Below are 14,565 nucleotides of genomic sequence, written 5' to 3'. Positions count from 1 at the left end.
TACAGATGAAAAGTGCATATCAAGACAATATAACATGCACAAATGTTTTCATTATAAAATAGCTGTAATTTTTTTTTTTCTTTCAGCTCATGATTTGGCAAAAGAACAAAAGATGAATTTCGGTGATGATATTGCGAGTGCATTAAGAAGTGCAAAAAAGAAGCGCTGGAATGTGCTTGAAGAGAAACGCATCCAACAAGAGATTGCTCTCCAAACCTATCTCAACAAATTAATCAAAGAGGAGATGGTTCGGTAAGCTGATATTTAAATACTTTTCTTTCTGTCTGAGAGCATGTACAGCACCACGAAACATAAAGTGGAAGGGGGGTTCTAAGTTTGTATATTTTGTATTTCTGTGAAAGAAGTGTAAGACAATGCAGCCTGATGAGAACTTACATGTGGAAAAATTATATCTAAATGGCAAATCTATTGAGGTTATTGAGAAATTTTGTTACCTTAGTTGTTACTTGAATTATCTCCCTTTTGCAGATTGGCTGTTTAAAGTTTCTAAAACTAGTAGGGCTGGCAGTTAGTTTGCATAGCAGGAAGTGCCATTGGTATATAAACTTTACTTTTTGATTGAAGAGGGCTATTGTTTATATGAGCTTCGACAGGAAGGTTGTGAAGCTTTTTAATCTGGCCAAACTAGAACAGGTTGTAAGTTGCAAAATGTTTGATCAAAGTAAAAAAAAAAAATCATAATCATCAGTAGAGCTAGCAATAAATATTATTTAAATGTTACTCAGTAACATTTAAATAATGATAAAGTAGGATTACCACATGATGGGTGAGGACACATAAATTTATGAAAAATATCAAGTCTACTAATGATGTGCTTGTTTCTCAGATGTTTCAGGATGAGGAGGCAACATCAGAGACTCTTCAGACTGCTTTAAAGAGGGTTTTAGGATTGCTTGTCAAAGTATGGACAAGTTATCTCAACGTGGCTTCATAATGAAAAATTGCAAACAATCATCTCTGTACTGTAGTGGGGTGGGGGGGATTTTGTCTTTTGCGTTTGTATATCTTATTGTGTGTCTCTTTGTCTGTATCTATGTATATGATCATGATACATTTAATGTGTATGCATATATATATATATATATATATATATATATATATATATGCACGATAAAGTTCATCATACCTTTTTTTCTGTCTTAATCTTCTGGGATCGATTCTTCCTGTCACTGGCCGATGAGCTGAAAGGAATATCTAAGACGAAAACATAATGTCGATTTTCTGGCAGGGATTATTTTATTTCGTTTATGAGTGAACTGGGGGAAGACATCGCATTGTTAACTCAAGCATTTTTGCATTTCTTTCCCCCCCCCCCAACACATTTTTTGTGCCAATCTTAACCGTGTCAGCTCTGTCCAAAATCGAAAACCAAACTCAACTCATGCAAAAGAAAAGATATCTTCCTCTCTTTCTTTCAAGCTCTCTCTGTTTCTTTCTTTCTTTCCACGTTTTCTTTTACATGAACCAAATAACCTATTTCAGGTGCCACCATCAACCCTAGCTACAGTGTTTGACATATGTCAACCTTAATCTTTGGACTCATTTTGCACTAACCAACCTGCACATCAAAATCACAAATTTCAACATGCCGGTGTAACCTGGGATAGATTACTTATCAATGCATTATTAAATATAATATAATATTAATATATAATATTTAAAAATGTCTACGTACATTTTTACGTAATCACTCTATAATTTCTTCACACACTCCTGGTCAAGAAAAGGTCAGAAATCCCCATTATATTGTAAAATTTTTCCATTTAATTCCTGTTGGTTAGCTGTCTCCACTGACCACTCCACCAACTAAAAACATCACCGCCCATGCTTTATCTTATTGAACTTGCTTTTGTTTGCTATGTGGAGCGATCGATCGAATCATGCCAGTAACTGCAGCTAGCTTAAACAGTCCATAGCTTCATCAACTCAGATTTTCAATACAAGAAACTTCCTTCTCATCAACTCTTTACTTCAAGTTGAAGAAAATCTATAACTTGAGCCACCCTGTGCTTGGCCTTGTTTCCTGACTAGGACATTGAACACCGTTCCACTATTCCCTATTTTCAATTTCTCTCTTTCTCTCAGAAACTGAGCAAATTGAGTTTGCTTGCATACCATTTGTGCTCACTCAACTTGTTTGGGCCAGTCTTGTTTGAGAGGTTGAGGATACCTGACTGACAGTTTGTCTGGCTGCTGTTTCTGACTGACAGTATAGGAGCTTTAACTCTTTGGTAGCGCTTAGAGCGGTTGCTCTAATATCAGTTGTATAATATCCTGACTATAACATGATCGTCTTCAAATCCAATGTGAATAAATTCCTATTGAGTTGTCCATTTAGATAATCTAGCCTTACCCAAGTTCCACTGTGACTGATCTTGTCTCACCATATACCTAACACTTAACCTTTATCCTTGAGTGGCCTCCAGGCCTTGATAAGTGATGACCCTCCATGTCAAAAAAATAAAAAAATGTTGATGATTATTGCTGGAATGATTGAGTATTCAAGAAGATAGAAAATGCCTTTGTAATTAAAACTGAAGGTTTTACAAAGTTCAAGTACTTTGATCTACATGTCGAGCAACATAATGAAAAAAATCATTGTCTCCTAGGACAGGTATGTGCAAAATCTGACTATTCTTGCATCTTTGCCTTTCAGGAATAAAAGACTGAGTTTCAACGAACGAGACAACTATGAAACAAACACATGGCAAATTGAATTGGATTGCTACACAGACTAGATCTGATCTCAACTTTGATGTCAGCAAGTTCCTTTCATTTATAAAAAAAACAAAAAAACAACAGACTGAGATGCATAAGACAAACCAACAAGAATATCAAGAAGGCTAAGAACTGTAAGACCCATGTGGTCTTTGCTTGACAATGATCGATGACCCCAACGTTTTGTCCTGCGGATTTCTTCTCCTGCATTTTCTCTTCTGGCCATGTTATTGTCTCTCACATTAGTGACTGTGGAGAGGTGCATACGAGTTCACAAGTATAGAAAAATAAAATAAAACACAAACTCTAACACGTTCTGCAAATATCAGTTGCACTCTGTGTGTGATATCAATGACCCTCAGAACACTAACGTCCGTATCTACGTTCTGTCAAAGCCATGTTCATCAATTGATGTCAACTCCTCTCAATCTCCTAAAGCTCTCTCGATCTGATCCAAACCATAATCTACTTTCAACTGTGCTAAACTTACAACTGTCCTCAACTGTAACTGTTGGTAACTGTTGTGAACCCAAGACTGTTTACAAATTGTACTCAACTGTTCTCTATAGCCATTCCTCAAAAACTAACTCTAAATATATCTTCCTTTAGTATCTGATCCTTTTGTTCTAGTGACTGCCACACCTTGATTAACAATTCTATTCAGCTTCCTTTTATGCATTTTTGTGAACAACTTCCTATACTTTATTTATTTATCTATGGGCTGTTATCCTCATCTTCATAGTTGTTTCACTATGTTTCAACCAACTATTCCTTTGGTCTTCTTCAGGTGGTTTTTAAGATTCAATACCTCTATCTTCTGTGCCAATAAATAAATATACAAATTACTCATCTCAAAGGATTAAAAAAAGATATAATATATAACTTCCTATATCGATGACATTTTTACATAAATACATTATGATGTATAAATTTTAGTTTTACTGGTTGTTTTAAATAAATAAATATTTATCATTTTATTATTAGTACCGGCAAAGTGAAATTAAGTTTTAAACAAAATAATTAAAAGAATCATTTTTGAAATCAAATTATGCTAAACTTTTTGGATTCCAATATCGATTCTGATATTTTAAAAAAGTTTAACTTTTTTTTTTAACAATTCTGATTAATCATCCCAACACTTTGAATTATTTGAACCACTAATCTCATCTTGGTTATTATATTGCAACTAAGATAAGAATAGTCAGAGTAATCTGAATAATACAAATGTGATTTCTAAATATAGTGAATCGTCTATTTAAACTTCTAAGGAATCTGTTCAGTTTGTAGAATTGCATAAAAAACGGTGTATTGATTTGATTAAAGGCAAACTGCCCATTCTCAAATATTCAGAATATAGTCAATCTCAGAGCTTTTAAGGTTTCTTATTGTGTTTGTTATTTCACTTGTTAATATTGGATGAAGTTCTTCAGATACAGAGATGTTATCACACAGTAATTTTTATTATCTTGATTGTACAATAAAAATTTGACCACTGTTGGAGAATGTCTTTTTTTTTTTTTTTTTTATACTCGCATCACTTGAACATAAGGGACTATTATTTAGGACCATGCAAAGGAAAGATTAACAAGATGTTGGTTTACATTACATTTAAACTTCTACATACTAATACAGTCAAGGAAGCAGGTAGCAGGAAGGAATTCCAAAGTCTAGTTGTTCGAGAGAAGAAACTATTAAAGTAGAAAGCTTTTTGGCATTTAGGGACCTCAACAGTGAAGGGGTGTGATTTTGTTGCTAAGCAGGTTTGTTGGAGATATGTACTTTGAGAGGGCACAATTGCGACAAGTTTATCAGAGCACATTCCATTAAAATACTTGTAAAACAGGCACATAGATGCAACATTGCAGCGATGGGACAGGGGTTGGAGCTTTGTTGACAAAGTGGGACCTATTAGATTGAAGACTCTTTTTTGGACCTATCCACAAAGGAGATTGCACCAGCCCAGATGTGGCAACAATACTCCATGCACGGACGAATGGTGGCCTTGTAGAGGCACAGGATGTGAGTAGTCATCTAGCACAGTAGAGGGAACCCACCTTCCTTGCAACAACCCTCGCAATGTCCTCAGTGTATTTGTTCCAGTAAAAGCCTTGTTTCATCATATCTTGAATGTCCTAACAATGCTTTTTGTCAGAGGTGTTGAGTGTTGTTATCTAATAAATGTGTTGAATGTTGCGTTATCTTATAAGCGCATTGAGTGTTTTTATCTAATAAGTGTGTTGAGTGTTGAATTAGCTATTAACTGTAATCTCATTGAAGGCTTACATATCAAAATAAAATCATGTTTTGAAATTTTTTAGATAAGAATTGATGATTTGTATGATTTGAATTATTCGGACTACTCTTCTCATCGTTTTGGCTGATGTAATCTCCTACTTTCAAGTGCATCTGGCCTAGGTCAAGAGTCAAGAGTCTGCAGAGAATTTTGAACCAAACCCTTTTTTTAATCTGTGGAGGTAGCTTGCTCTCGTTCAGTCAGTCATGACCAGGGAGAAATCTTTAGTAATTTATAATTGTATTCTTAGTATCGCTTGTACTGAGGATTTAACCTTCAACCTCAAGAAGACTGTCATTTAGAACTGATTATTACTTTGCACTTTGGGTTTGTTTTACAATAGACAGAGGTACAAAAAGTGGTCCAAAAAGTGGTCCAAAAATAAATATATAACAAATAAATCTTACTAAAGTCAAGGTAAGTTACTCTTCTACCTAGCTAAATAAGGTTTTAGTGTTTGTACTTACTTTATAAACGTTTATTCACTTTGAAAAACAAATAGTGCTGAGCGCTATGTGAGAACAAGAAAAAATGGCTGCGATGTGATTGTTACATTTTTGAAGTCTTGATGATGATTCAAAAATAGAAAAATTAAATGAAATAATGGTAGAAACCTACCCAATAAATGTTACCAAAATGCAGCCTAAATTAATGCACAGAGTTTGTGAAAATTGAACCTCAAAATTATGTGATATATCTGCAAGCCGCAGAGCCATATGCCTGAAATTGTATTTAAATTATAAATGCCAAAATTTAATCTTTGGAATAATCCACATATTTGTATTATAAAAAAAAATATTTTTTTGTGATTTATTTTAATTTCAAGTTTGCCACCTCTAGAAAAACACCCTTTATGAGAGAAAGAGAGAGGGAAAATGAAAAAGGAAGAACCAAAATTATTTTATTCGTCAACATTTCATCTTTATTTCAAGACTTCTTCAAGATGATTGATTTAGAAAAAATAAGATAAAAGTATGATATTAAAAAATATTTTACTTGTATGTTATTTTTTAAAATTAATCATCTTGAGGAAGCTTTGAAATAAAGATGGAACGTTGATGAATAAAATAATTTTGGTTCTTTCTTTTTCATTTTCTATCACATTGGAATATTATTTCCATAATTTTCATATATTTATTTTTATTTTTTTAATTATTTTACTTTGATTATTTTTAAGAGATCAAGGGGCTCCGATCTGGAGGTAACACCTGATTTCATTATGATTTGAATTTATATCCGAGGGTTTTTTTTAAAGAATAGATGCTGTTCCCTTTATGGCTGCTATCTGTATTTCATGCCATCTTGGTCTTTCAGGGATTGTTTCCAAGTATTTCTTAAGATTTTTTTTCATTAGGCATTTCACAACTAGTATTATGATTTGAATTTATATCCGAGGGTTTTTTTTAAAGAATAGATGCTGTTCCCTTTATGGCTGCTATCTGTATTTCATGCCATCTTGGTCTTTCAGGGATTGTTTCCAAGTATTTCTTAAGATTTTTTTTCATTAGGCATTTCACAACTAGTATTATGTTGATTTCTTTAAACGACCATGTTGTTTTTAGATCGTTCTTTAGGTCCTGATATTTTGTTATCTTTTCCCATTCAGCCTAAGGCCATAGTGACATCAATAATGAGTGCAGTTCTTTCAGGCTTGTTCTATATTACAGTGTTTGGTTTAATGACCTTGTCTTTTATATATCTGCTCGCATGTATGTCTTTGTCATAGAACACTGTCACTTTTCCATTTGATGTTATTGGTGATGGTTCATTTCCAGACGTTTGACAATCTGTCAAACTGCATCTCTCCACAAATCTTCTAATGAAGGTACTTGTATATTTTGTTGTGGCAGACAGTGTAAAGACCATCTGCCAATAAAGTTTGGCATCCAAACATTAGGTGGTTTGGACTCTCAATTGCTGAGTGGCAGAACCTGCACTGGCTATTTGTTTTTAGGCCAGCTATTTTTTTTTTTAATCCATTTGTGAGTAAGTACTGATCTTGACTAACTACAATGAGTCTTTCCTCATCAAATGGTAGTCTCCCACTCTTGAGCCATTGAAGTGAGGCATCCCTGTCTATATACTCCTAGTTAAGTTCCTCTAGAAACTTCCTCGCTCTCATGTTGGTTCCACCCTTGTTTTCTTATTTCTATCTCCATTTCTGTGTACTTCTTTCTTTTCATTCTTGCAAGCTGTGTTGCTATGTGTGTGTATTTATATATAAAATGTGACCTTGCTTGTGTGTGGAACGGTCTCTACCAAATTACTCAGTCAATTTTTCGTCTATAGACTTGAAACTTAATATGTAGGAAATTCAGACATGTGGAACAAATTCGATTTGGTTTTTAGCTGGTAAAAATAACCAAGGGGTCAAAATTAATAAAATTGAAACTTAGTAAGCATAAGTCGCCTTAAAGTATTTCTATGCATGTGCAAATATACATTTATAAGTTAATATCTGTTGATTTTTAGAGTTTTGATATCGATCTGTTGGTGGTTCAGATGATAATGAATAAGGCTGGAGTGTTAGATGTTTTGGTTTCAATTTTAGCTGATGGTAACCAAGTTATATATTTTTTTAAAATTTTGAAATCATTATTATATATTGAATACAATATAATAATCAATACAGTATTGGCTCTATAATAATAAATATGAAATCTGCATAAATTAAGATGTCATATTTAAACGCATTTTACGATTGGGCAACCCTGGGTGGCCTGCTAGTATATATATATATATATATATATATATATATATATATATAGTGTTAATCGTGACACCCTGCACTGAAGATTCCCAAAAGAATGAAACACTAGTGTCTGTAGGTATTTAATTATTATAGTAAATAATTATGTCAGCCCCTTTAAGAAACTCGTTTGTTATCGTTGAGCACTTTCAGTTGAATTAAGTTGGTCAATTTAGCTCTTATGCATAGATCATCATATAACGATTAGATCACTGTGACTGACGTAAAAAAAAAACATTTAAAAATAAAATGTTTAAATCCAACGTTATTTCTTACGGTTAATGGTAGCCGATTGGATGCAGTCTTTGCTAATTGAGCCAGAGATGGCTTGTGTTACCAGGTTCGAATCTATCGACTGGTGTTAATCATGACACCCTGCGCTGAAGATTCCCAAAAGGATGAAACACTAGTGTCTGTAGGTATTTAATTATTATAGTAAATTATATATATATATATATATATATATATGAATTAATTTTCTGAAATCTGATATGGCAGTGTAAGATGTTTGCCATGTGTGTTTTGAATTTAATTATTTTTGGGGTAGGTGGATGTGCATAAACATTTTGTTTTTTGTTTTTTTTTATTTATGTTTTTGTAGACTTTACATATCTCCATTTCTTTTTATCTTTTTTTCTTCTCCAAATTCTTTTTTCATTCCATAGAATAAATTTTCCACCAATTTTTTTAGTAACATCCATATGTCTTTGAGGGGTTGTTTAGTAATCTTTTGCTACTCCACAAAACATGTGTAAGGCATACTATAAGGAAAATTCAGGTTTGTAAAAAAAAAACCCAAAACTTAGGAATGTGAATTAACTACATCTTTTATTTTTTGGAATAATGACAATAATATATATATATGTATGTGTGTGTGTGTGTGTATATATATATATATATATATGTGTGTGTGTGTATGTGAAAGATATAGTTATTAGAAATGCAAATTAAATATTGTGATCTCCAAAAGATCAGAAGTTTTACAAAATTTAAGTTTTGCATCAGATTAACACGTATCCATATTAACAGTATTATTTTTTGTTTTAATATGTTGGTACTATAAAAAATTATATTTTAAATAAGACAAAAACTAAATTTAAGAAGGCTTCCAGAGCACCGCTGAAATTATTTCATTCAGTGCCCACAATCTGTCTGACACAACTCTCCACAGGTGACGACAAGATCAAAGTGTAGTATCTGTTCCGACAGATACTGCAAGCAAAGACCAGATGTGGGGGCAACCCCACATACCTGACCTTTAACCAGCTCCCATTTCCCACCTCTCGGGAGCTGGTCCCCTTTTTCCCTCCCCCCTCCCTTCACTCCTCACATTAAAAATTGGCCTTGTGCCTAATTTGCTCGGTGGGGGAGCAAATACATACCCACAGGTGACATACTGATTTTGGCATTAGGAATTTTTATGAGATTACTAAAGGGAAGTAATCTTTCAAAAATCTTTCAACGAGTTGCTTCCCTTGTTAAATGAACATTCTAGAATACACGCTATCGAAATCGAATTTTCGTGCATATTTTATTTATTTTATTTTTATTAATTTTTTGTTTTGGAATTTTTGAGATAAGGATTGATAATTTGAATTATTTGAACTACTATTCTCATCTTGTGGGATTTTGAACGGAACCATTATTTAATCCATGGAGGTAAATTATTCTCTTTCTACCAGCCATGACCAAATCAAAGTGTTAATTGGTTATAGTATCCTTTTTTTATCATTGCCTGTAATAGGATTGAATCTTCAACCTCCAGAGTGCTGTTACTTAAAAGTACTTGATATTCAATGTTTATCTTTTATGCCACTTATCTATGTGGGCAAATCTATTATGAATTTGGGAAGTTTTAAACTTATATATACTAGCAAAAGTACCCGTCGTTGACTGGGTTAAAAAACAGCCTACAGAAAATGGACTCTGATTTATGAAAGTATGATAGGTTATGAAAAGGAAGGGTTGTAATGAGATAGCTTCGAATTTGTGGGTATCAAAACCAAAGCAAAATATGATGAAAGTAAAAATAAAATAGATGAACCCCATAATTTATTATACCATACCTGTTCACACTGAAACGCTTATCACAATATTCTGTGGATCTATATTAAAAAAACTTGTTAAACTTTGTGACATATTTCCATTCTATGGAGGTCAGGCTCGTACGAACACCCCCATAATTTTATTATACCATATTTCTTCAAACTGAAACATGATTATCAAAGTATACTTACGCAGATAGATATGAAAAGTCTTTATTAAAGTTTGTGCCTATTTCCATTCTATGGAGGCCAGGCATGAACGCAGACCATACAATTTTATTATACCATCCCTATTTAAGTTAAAACATACTTATCAAAGTATTCTTATGTACATCTATATCAAAAACACTTGTAAACGTTTTTTTTTTAATTTTTAAATATTTTATTTCCATACTTTGTGGACCAGGCGCGAACGCAGACCCCACAATTTTAATGAACCACTGTTCTGCCAGATCAAACATACCCATTCCTGTGTCTCGATACATCTTCTATCATTATATGTAATTAGTTTTTTAAAATAGTCAACCATATAGGAGCCTATTCGTGACCAGACACACACACACACACACACACACACACACACACACACACACACACACACACACACACACACACACTCAGCTTTATATTATAGATATAGTGATGGTTGTGTGGTTCCAATGAGAGAAAAAAGTGTGTGTGTATATAATATATATATATTATACCGATATTATTCTGATCTTCTATAGCACATATAAATAAATATTATGCTCATATTTTTTTTATTCTTTCTTAATAATCGAGTATTCAGCTGTGATTCTCTCCTACTAGCCATATATATATATATATATATATATAAATATATATATATACTCTAATTTGAAAATTAAAATTATTTTTGAATTCTTTGAGATGATACTTGTCCATATATATTTTGTAAAAAAATATAGATATTATTTCATATCTATACTGCAATTAAACTAAATATAGATATTATTTCATATCTATACTGCAATTAAACTCAAGCTGAATAATTAATAGGTTATATTAATTAGAGCTTTCATATATCAATAGGGTATCATTTGAAATATTTAGAAGATATCTTCAGAGTCATTACTTTTCAGGAGCCATTAGATCCTATTAGATCTGCGAATTTCTTTTTTAATATTCCCCTCTATCAATTAATACTAGAGCATTATCTTTGTCTGCTGATAGTATTATGATATCATCATGACTTCATTATAACTTGATAGTATGTCACCCTTTGAGAAGATTATCAGTTTATGCTTTTGTTGACAATGACTCTTGTTCATGAATAGTATGCTTAGAATCTGAGTGTTCGGTTTTTCCATTTCTTTATTAGGCAAGATTTGTCCTGAAATTCTTGTTCATGTGATATATGAAAGTATTGTGAGATGCAAGTTTTGTCATTGGTCAGTAATATATCTTCTAGGAAAAAAGGGGCAAGATTCTGAAGAGGAAACCTGAATGACCCAGAAAGAACCACTTTGTCAATATCACAAAGAACAAGCTGATTGTAGTGGAACTAATTTCCTACAAATTTGTCCTATTAAGATAAAAAAAAGCTGATTTCTGTCACATCATTAGAGCTTTGCTTGATTTTTTTTTCTTTTTCCTCCTCTCTTTTGCTTTAATTTTCTTTTATTTTTGTTTCTCTGCTCGTCTTATTCTCTCTGTCTCATCTCATTGTAACATTTTATAAACACAAGTTTAAACAATGTTGAACAAACAAAATTGAACAAACCATTCGCACATGTTTTCAACTAATGTGTACTTGTGCAAATGTGTGTTATCACTAGTGGAGTCACCACTTATCAAGACCTGGAGGCCACTTGAGAATAAGGGTTAATGCGTGTATGGTAATCAATGGGACAATATCGTAGTAATTGTTATTAGTGAAAATTTGGTAAATTGGATTATTTAAAGGGACGGTTTATCAAATTCATTTACGTTGGACTTGAAGATGACTATATTGTGAGATGGAAAGCAGACAAATGGAAGAGAGTTCCACAGGTGGGCAGTTCTAAGAAATAAAGCTTTATTCATGGAATCCAAGTTTGGGTTTAGGTACATATAAAAAGTGGGAAAAATTATGGATAGTGGTTCCTGCTAGGTGAGTGTTTTTCATGAAAGTTTGGCAAGAGAGGACCATAGATTGGAGCTCAGACGAGTATTTGCCATATTTATCTTAAGTGAATAAAACTCATGCATGAAAACAATGGAGTCTTTTCATGGTTTCAAAGGTTTTATTAAGGAGAAAAGTTGGTTCATGAGAGAAGATACTAAAAAAGGATTAAAATTAATTCATTCTTAATTTTCTTAGTTTAAAAAATGGTGGCTGAATTGACCGAGTCCAAGGAAATTTTCACTTAGATTTTTACATTGTCTTGTCTGCTTGTTTTTCTGACTCAAACTAAACTCTGTTCTGTGCCCCAAACATGTGATGTAATTTCATAATTTGACACTTGCATTTCTAGAGCATTTTTTTCTAGGGAGCTATCCTTTAAACCCTCACATCAATCACACTAGGTGCACTGGATCTATTTTCGTTTGCCATCAGAGTGACCCGAAATGTATTTATGTAACCTTTGCCAAGATTCATACTAATTAATATAATCTTGACTTACTGGCATAAGATCCCAATATATAACATCATCTTGCCTACATTCTCTTCATATGACAGTTCTTTCCGAAAATATAAATTTTACTATACTTCAATGTGGGTAACGGAGGTAGAAGACATTTGTTTTTATCAAGAAATGACTTCCTGTCTCCGTCTCTCCACCTTAGCACTTGTGGTCTTTGTCTTAACCATTTATGGCCTGAATTATGATGTAATTGTAAGAAAGAAATAGCGACAGCTAAGAGAGATATACTGAAACCACCAGAAAACGCATTGAAGTGCATAAATTAGGAACCTGTGATTTCTGGAAAATCTACAGCAGTGTAGTAAATAATGGGCAATCAACAATTCCTCCACTATCCAACAATTATGAGGTTGTTTGCACGACAACTGAGAAGGTTAATATGCTTGCCAGTCAGTTTGCCTCAAACTTTTCATTGGACCCAGCAAACCACTCCTTCTCTGATTTTCTTTTGCAGACAGACACCACAATAGACAATCTGAAAATCACCCTTTCTCAAATGCATGATATCATAAAAAACCTAGACACTTCAAAAGCATGTGGACCCAATCTCATCCCGGCTATACTATTAAAAAAATGCTCTGATAAGGTTGCTCCAGACTTTTCAACAAATGCCTTAATGAATCTTGTTTTCCTGACTGCTGGGAAACTTCTGTGGGACCAGTTTACAAGAATTCTGGTGAAAGAACTGACCCATTAAAGTCACTTCATTAGCCTCCTCCCTCGTTTTGCCAAAATATGAGTCCATAATTAATCAAGCTCTAGTCCACCACCTTACAGTTGCTAAACTTATATCTGACCAACAATATGAATTTAGGCAAGCCTGTTTTACAGGAGATATCTTAACTGTAATCTCTGAACGTATATACCATACATTAAACAAAGCAGGGGAGGGTAGGGCAGTAGCCATAGATATATCTAAGGCTTTTGACAGAATAGTCTTCTCAGGAAAATCAGATCATATGGTATTACTGGATGAATACTTAACATAATTAAATCCTTATTAAATAAGAGAAAAATCTAGGTTGTCCTCGTCAGTCATACATCTAAACAATATAATATAAATGCATTGTACCTTTATTATTCCTGATATTCATAAATGACCTGATAAAATTGTCTCTGAGATTTTTTTTTTTTTACATGGGGGTCACCACTTATCAAGGCCCGAAGGCCACTCAGGGATAAGGGTTATTGCGTGTACAGTAATCAGTGAGATATTATTGTAGTAATCATTTGTATTGGGGTTTTTTATAGAGTGTCTTACTTAAGGGGGTGGTTTGTCAGGAGTTTGTTTATGTTGGACTTGAAGACGTCCAAGTTGTAATCAGGTGGAAAACAGGCAAGCGACAGAGAGTTCCACTGGCATGCAGTTCTAAGAAAGAAGCTTTGCTCATGGAATCTACGTTTGGATTTAGGCACAGATAAAGAGTGGGGAAAATTATTGACAGTAGTTTCAGCCAGACGGGTGTTTTTTGTGAAAGATTGGTGAGGGGGGGGGGACGAGGGATTGGAGTTCAGACGAGCACCTGCCATGGAAATAACGATAAAACAAAGACAGGTTCGCAATGTCTCTTCTGTGGGAGAGAGGTTGTAGGGAAGAGAAAAGGGCATCCCCCACTAAGCCGTAAAGTCTGTTTTGTACTCTGTCAAGGCAGGATAGGCTTTTTTTAGCAGCTCCTGTCCAGATATGGCAGTAGTACTCCATCCTTGGACGTACTTGGCTTTTATATAGATAGAGAACTGCATCAGCAATGAGATATCTTCTGGAGCAGTAGAAGGATCCTACCATTTTTCCAGCGACCTTAGCAACAGACTTGATATACGTGTTCCATTTCAGGTCAGGAGTGAAGGTCAATCCTTGAAGCTTATCAAAACATGGAGCCTCTCCAAGATGAGAGCCATCCATTTCAATTGATGCCAGATGGGGATCAGAGCATTGATGATGTAAAGATAGAAACTTGGTTTTGGATGCATTAAAAGTAACCAGCCACCTCCTCTTCCCCCATTGTACCATGCGCTCAAGATCAGTGGAGAGAGAATTAGAGAGAACTTTGTCATTTACGGTCTTTGATGTGTTGCCATAGATGGTCGTGT

At 33.8% G+C, this 14,565-nt stretch overlaps 1 protein-coding gene across 1 annotated transcript in view; it reads left to right on the top strand.

Annotated features, from left to right (window-relative positions):
* The window catches only part of LOC145265640 (E3 ubiquitin-protein ligase CHIP-like), a 243,636-nt gene that overhangs the window by 18,503 nt on the left and 210,568 nt on the right, over positions 1-14,565 (top strand). Inside the window, exon 3 of the mRNA XM_080121707.1 lies at positions 87-252. Within this exon, the coding sequence (XP_079977833.1) occupies positions 87-252 (166 nt within the window). The remainder of the gene's footprint in view (positions 1-86; positions 253-14,565) is intronic.

The sequence above is a fragment of the Euprymna scolopes genome, chromosome 40 (assembly GCF_053919585.1).
Source record: "Euprymna scolopes isolate OS-2025 chromosome 40, ASM5391958v1, whole genome shotgun sequence".
In the NCBI taxonomy this organism is placed as follows: domain Eukaryota; kingdom Metazoa; phylum Mollusca; class Cephalopoda; order Sepiida; family Sepiolidae; genus Euprymna; species Euprymna scolopes.
Note: the sequence above shows the minus strand (reverse complement) of the source record. Positions and strands in the feature narration are given on the sequence as shown.